Source organism: Balaenoptera borealis, assembly GCF_965194805.1.
Source record: "Balaenoptera borealis genome assembly, chromosome: 5".
NCBI classification, from domain to species: domain Eukaryota; kingdom Metazoa; phylum Chordata; class Mammalia; order Artiodactyla; family Balaenopteridae; genus Balaenoptera; species Balaenoptera borealis.
Window position 1 is genome coordinate 382,876 of NC_138862.1, and position 6,326 is coordinate 389,201.

At 53.1% G+C, this 6,326-nt stretch overlaps 1 protein-coding gene across 19 annotated transcripts in view; it reads right to left on the reverse strand.

Moving 5' to 3' along the window:
• DIP2A (disco interacting protein 2 homolog A) overlaps nt 1–500 on the reverse strand; it is a 91,975-nt gene extending 91,475 nt beyond the window's left edge. For 9 of the 19 annotated variants that reach the window (XR_014245124.1, XM_082393740.1, XM_082393741.1 and 6 more), the window contains exon 1: nt 135–498. Coding sequence is in view for 11 of the 19 variants with exons in the window: in XM_082393740.1 (XP_082249866.1) it covers nt 135–225 (91 nt within the window). In the remaining 8 variants the exon portion in view is untranslated. Of the gene's footprint in view, nt 1–134 lie in introns of all 19 variants that reach the window. The other 10 variants (XR_014245125.1, XR_014245129.1, XM_082393736.1 and 7 more) reach the window with 3 other exon arrangements.
• Nucleotides 501–6,326: the final 5,826 nt, after the last annotated feature.

Here is a 6,326-nt window from a genome sequence, read left to right on the forward strand (position 1 = left end):
CCGCCGGGCGCCGGAAGCCGGACGGGGGTCGGGGTTCGGGTGTGAGGGCCGGGCGGGGGTCCCGGGCCCGCGGAGGGTCGGGCGGGGGTCTGGGAGGAGTGCCGGGCGGGGGACCCCGGCGCCGGGACGCTCACCTTCCGACAGCTCCAGCTCCAGCTCGGCCAGGCTCTCCCGCACCTCGGCGGGTAACGGCACCGCCTCCAGCGGGCACCCGCGCTCGGCCATGGCCCCGCCGAAGGACGGCCGGTCGTCCGGCTCGCGCCGGGCGGGGTCGGGGTCTGGGTCGGGGTCGGGCCGGGCCGAGCCGAGGCGGCGGCACTGGCAGCGGCTACGTCGCTCCCCTCTGCCCGGCGACCCGCATCGGCCCGTGGGGATCGCAGGCGGCGGGCAGGGGCGCGGCCCCGGCGGTTCCACAGAGGCGCGGGCACGAGCACGGACGGCTCCTCCAGCGCCGCCACCGCCCCGCGCGCCCCCGAGCGCCCAGCCGGCCCTGTACGGAGCGCGCGTGCGCGGCGGGAAGGGCGAGAGGGAGAGCGCGGCGAGTCGCCTGCCAGTTGGGCGGCCGGGCCCGCCCAGCAACACCAGAGGCTCGCTCCCATTGGCCGCGAGGCCGCGGCGAGGCCGCTCTGGGCTCCCATTGGGAGAGCGGGGAGAGCGTCCCTCCCGAGAGGCTCTGCGCCGAGGGCTTGGATCGTAGACAGGCAGGAACGCGGGCTCGCCTCTCAGCGCGGTCACCTCAGCGTTGTGGTTGCGGGCACGAGACGCCCCTCACCCCCGGTATTGGGGTCGCGGGCCTCAGGCGGGCGTCGGTCCACGGCGACCCCGCAGGCCCTGGTCTGGTGTCCGCGCGGACGAGGCTGCGGGGTGCGCTGGGCTTGCGCTGGGGCGGGCGGGGGGCGTCCACACGCTTTCTCCCCGGCACGCGTGGGCCTCATGCGTGGGGCTTTTCACGACTCTCGGGAGTGAGCTGGACACCCTGGGCACCTTTGGACGCGTCCTTCGTAGACGCGCTGTGACACGTGTGTTAGCCTGGGGGCTGGTGGAGCTGAACTGAGACACCACGCCCCCCCGAACACGCACGCACCCCGAGAATCCCGAGGGAGCTGTTCCCCAGTGTCGGCGGGAAGCGTATCTGCCAGGTGCGACGGTGGACTGTAGTGGACGCGAATACCCGGCCCTGTCCGCAGAGGGCCACCTTCCTAGGTCGTATCCTTCTTGAGGTGACTGAGCCGGCCTGGCCATTGGGCCCAGCACAGAAGGCCTCTGAGAAGCAGTGCTCGCTCCAGAGCACGGCAGGCTGCCTACAGCTTAGCTGGGCCTGCATGGCCCTCTCCTTCCTGGGCTCAACCCTGTCTCTTTCCCCTTCCTTTCACAGGTGTTGATGCCATATAAACTTGTACCCCAAACTCTCTCTCACCATCTGCTTCTGGAGAAACCATCCTGCAACAGTTGGCACCTGGGGTTTAGATGGCAGGTGATAAGGTGGGGTGACCACTCACCACTTGTGGGTGGAACACTCAGAGCCCCTGGCACAAAGTGATCTGATTGTTAACCTTCCACCCGTGTAGAAGAGTGAACCAGAGAAGTGAAATGAATACCCTAGAAGCCTTTTACGTACGATGGAAATATTAGCCATAAGGAAGGGTAGTGGAATTGGGTAGCTATTCCTTAACACTACTGATGCCCTTAAGAGAAATAATGGACAGTGGATGGCTACCAACAGACCACTGAAAGCCATGGAGTCTCTTCGGGTGCCTGCAAAAGAAGCCTCATCTCCTGCATTGAGACAATACAGACAAGGGCCAGGCTCAAGAATTAACATCTCAAAGATGGTAAACACCCAGTCAAGGCAGTTCTGTTATGCTAAGTTTGGGGCCCTGGTTGGGAAAATCTGGGCCCATGACACATGTCAAAGAGATCTCATGTCTGGGTAGATGCCCTCAAAGCTTTTGACCACTCCCCACCCCCAAGACTGCCTTGAACCTCTGCAGCCTGCCCATGTGGCGCACCTTTCCCCACCAACCTGTTGGGCACTAGGCATATAATTATGGTTATTTCTTAGCATAATTCAGGTGGACTATAGCCCCCTCCCCCTCAAAAGAACATATTAGTTTGCTAGGGCTGCAGTAACAAAGTACCACAGACTGGGTGGCTTAACAGAAATTTATCTCACAGCTCTGGGGGCTGGAAGTCAGAACAAGGTTACAGGGCTGTGAAGGAAGGATCGTCCATCCCTGTCTGCTAGCTTCTGGTGGTTTGCTGGCAATCTTTGGTGCTACCTGGCTTGTAGATGCATCATGCCCATCTCTGCTTTCATGTTCACATGCCTTTCTCCCTATGTGTGTCTGTTTGTGTCCAAATCCCATTTTTAAGGACACCAGTCATTGGATTAGGACCTACCCTAATTAATTCATCTTAATTTGATTATCTGTAAAGACCCTATTTCCAAATAAGGTTACCTTCACGGGTGCCGGGGGATTAGGACTTCAACAACTTTTGCAGGGACGCAGTTCAACCCGTTACAGGTTGTGAGAACCAGCCAACTGCCAGGAGCTAGGCAAGTTTGTGTGGGGCTGGATTATAAGTGTGCTTGGTGAGTGGTGGTCCCCAGCATCCTTGTCTAATTCACCAGCATGACCCCTGCAGAAATCAGGAGAGAACTGGAGCGTAAAATGGGGTAGAAGACTATTACGAGCAATCTTCTAAGATACGGGATTTAACGCCCAGGCAAAGACTGGTAGCAAACTCCCTGAAAGGATGCTCCTAAAATGATGCTGTATTTATTGCTATATAACAAATTACTACACACTGGGTGGCTTGAAACAAGAGTCATTTATTATCTCTTCAGGTTACTGTGGGTCAGGGGATAGTGGAGATGGCTTGTCTCTGTTCGACAGCATCTGGGGCCTCAGCTGGAGCAGCCTGAAGGCCAGGGGTTGGAATGATCTGAAGGTTCATTTACTCACATGTCTGACAGTTGATGCAGGAGCCTGGATTGGGGGTGTCAGCCAGCATACCCACACATGGCCACTCCCTGTGGTCTAGGCTTCCCCACAATGTAATGGCTGGATTCCAAGGGCAGTTGTCCAAAGACAAAGGAAAGCCATGGCCTTTTTGTGAACTAGCCTCAGGAGTCATATACCATCACTTCTGCCACTCCCTAGCTGTTAGTAAACCTCACCTATATTCAGGGGAGAGGCATCAGACTCCTTTCAAAGAGAGAAATTTCAGAATTTGCAGATATATTTTAAAAACACTACACGTAGGGCTTCCCTGGTGGCGCAGTGGTTGAGAATCTGCCTGCTAATGCAGGGGACACGGGTTCGAGCCCTGGTCTGGGAAGATCCCACATGCCGCGGAGCGACTAGGCCCGTGAGCCACAACTACTGAGCCTGCGCGTCTGGAGCCTGTGCTCCGCAACAAGAGAGGCCGCGATAGTGAGAGGCCCGCGCACCGCGATGAAGAGTGGCCCCCACTTGCCGCAACTAGAGAAAGCCCTCACACAGAAACGAAGACCCAACACAGCCAAAAATAAATAAATGAATTAATTAATAAAAACAAAAAACAAAAAAAAAAAAGAAAAAAAAAAACAAAAAAAAAACACTACACGTAGAAAAAGCTATGGCCCACAGTAAGCAAAGTTGAAATGACAATTGCTACAGCGGACTGATGGAAAGGAGTACAAGGGTCAGGGATGTGGCTGTGCTGAAATTTAAATACTCTGTGCTTCCTGAGACCCACCAGATGATTATATTCCACATAAAGGCACAAATAACAAATTTTTACAAAAGTCCAAAGAAACAGACTGATGAAAGGGGTACTGATGTCACTAGTCAATGGTGGCTCACCTTTTAGGTGAGAGCTGACAGTAGGAAAGGCTGCTCCAGAACGGCACTGGGGACAATAGGATCCTAAAACAGAAGAGGCCAGGAAGCAGCACGGAACTGACAGAAGTCCGAGTATCGCAAATTACAATGGCCAGCGAGGTGTGCGTGGCAGCCAAGGGAGCCTGACCTGCAGAGAGCCGCAGAAATGCTTCATAAAACACAGCATCCCTACAGGCAAAACAGATGGGCAGTTGAAGGCACAACCAGCAGAAAAAAGTCAAGGATGGATGACTAGGAAAATCAAGCTGGTTGCCCAATATAAAAAATCAGGATCCCACAGCCAGTTTCTGGACCTGAGCCAGTTTTCAGACATGGAACTGAAGAGGTGGCCAAATACCAAGAAGGACCCTGCAATATACCACAAGTATACACAGAAATGAATCCCAAAGGCCTTTCCTTTGATAACTACACCCAGGGAAAAGTGGCTAGCCAAACGTTTTGAAGATTGATGGACACAAGGTCTGAACTGACTTCGACATCTAGACCCCTGGATCATCACGGATCCCCTGTCAGAGTGGCTCATGTGGTGCCCAGATCATTAATGGAGTCCTGCCCAAGGTCCAGCTTACAGTAGGTCCACTGGGTCTGTGAACCTGCTTGGTGGTCATTTCCCTGTCCCAAAGTGAATAATTGGCATTGACGTACTTGGCAATTAACATTACTCTCATTTTGGGTCCCTGACCTGTAGGGTTAGAGCTATCACAATAGGAAAAGCCAAGTGGAAACCTCTAAAACTGATCTATTCCTATCAGGATCATAAAACAGCATCACATCTGGGGGTGGGAGGGATGGCAGAGATGGGTGCCACTTTTAAGGATCTAAAGGATACAGCATGGTGGTCCCCAAAACCTTTACTTCACCAGCATGATCCCTGCAGAAATCAGAAGGATCCTGAAGGATGAGAGTAGCCTGCAAACTCAACTCAGTAGCAGCCCCGAGAGTAGTCTCTGTGTCAGACGTGGTAGCTGGCTGCTAATCCAGTGTGTTCTTTTCTGTCCCTATCAGAAAAGAGGATCAGAAACATTTCACATTCACGTGGAACAAAGATGCGGTTTTGCCTGAAGCCTGTGTTACCTCTCTTGCCCTCTCACAGTCCAAAGACTTCACCGTCCTGAAGAACATCACGTTGTTCCATTACATCAATAACATTATAAAGATGCTGGAGACATTGGTAAAATACAGGTGCTCCAGAGAGTAGTAGATAAACCGTATGAAGATTCAGGGACCTGCTACACTTATAATGTTTTTAGGGATCCAGTGGTCAGTGGTGCCCTAAGGCATCCCTTCCAAAAGAAAAAGACAATTATTGCATCATGCACCTTCAACCATTTTTTAATAAAGGAAGACACTGTTGGGCCTCTTCAGGTTCTGGAAACAGCATATTCCACACCTATAAATACTGCTCTGGCCCAAATACTGGTTGACTTGGAAGACTTCCAGGTTTGAGAAGAGCCCAGAAAAGTAAAAGTTTCTGTCACAGGTCGAGGCTGTGGTGCAAGCAGTTCTGCTGCCTGGGCCATACGGCCTAGCAGGTGGTATTGGTGGTGGGGAACAATGCGATGTGGAGTTTCTGGCACATCTCAGCAGGAGATTCACAAAGCAGGAACCCTAGGTTCTGTGATGCCACTTGAAGCAGAGAATTATATATGCCTTTTGGGGGAAAAAAACCATCTTGGTGTGCTTCTGTGCTCTGACAGAGATGGAACATCTGACCTTGGGACACCAAGTGACCCCGCAGACAGAACAGTGCTTTGTGAGGTGGGTTCTGCCAAACTCACCAAGTCATCAGGTCGGTTCGGCCCAGAAACAGTCCATCACCAAGTGGAAGGAAGGAGCACATTCAAGACTGAGCATCAGACTGTTCAGAGGTCACAAGGGAGTGCAAAATAGGTGGCCCAGACCCACATGGCATCCACTGCTGTTGTATCAGAGCCTCTCTGTTCCTTCGCATCTATAACCATATGGGGAAGCCTTCAGAGCAAGTTGACAGAGGTGGAAAAATCTTGAGCCTGGTTCACAGATGGGTTGGCTTGGTATGTGAGTTCAAAATCAAAGTGTACAGCAGCTACATCACAGCCTCACTCAGGGCTGGCCCTGACAGACAGTGGTAAGGATATGCCCTCCCCGTGGGCAGAGCTCCTAGTCATTCCCTTTTCTGCGTAAGGAGTGGCCCAAGGTGAGAATATACATGGACACACGGGCAGTGTTGGATGGCCTGTGTGACTGGCTAAGGGTTTGGAAGGAAAACAATTGGAAAACTGGGGACAAGGAAAGCATGTGGGAAGACATACTGGGATAGGCGCCAAGCAGGATGGTCTTGGTATAAAATATTAATGCCCACCAGAGAGCACCCATGAAAGTAATAAACCACCAAGCAGACAGAACGATTCAGCCAGTTGACCCTGGACAGCATCTCTTACTTGGCAACCCCTGTACTGG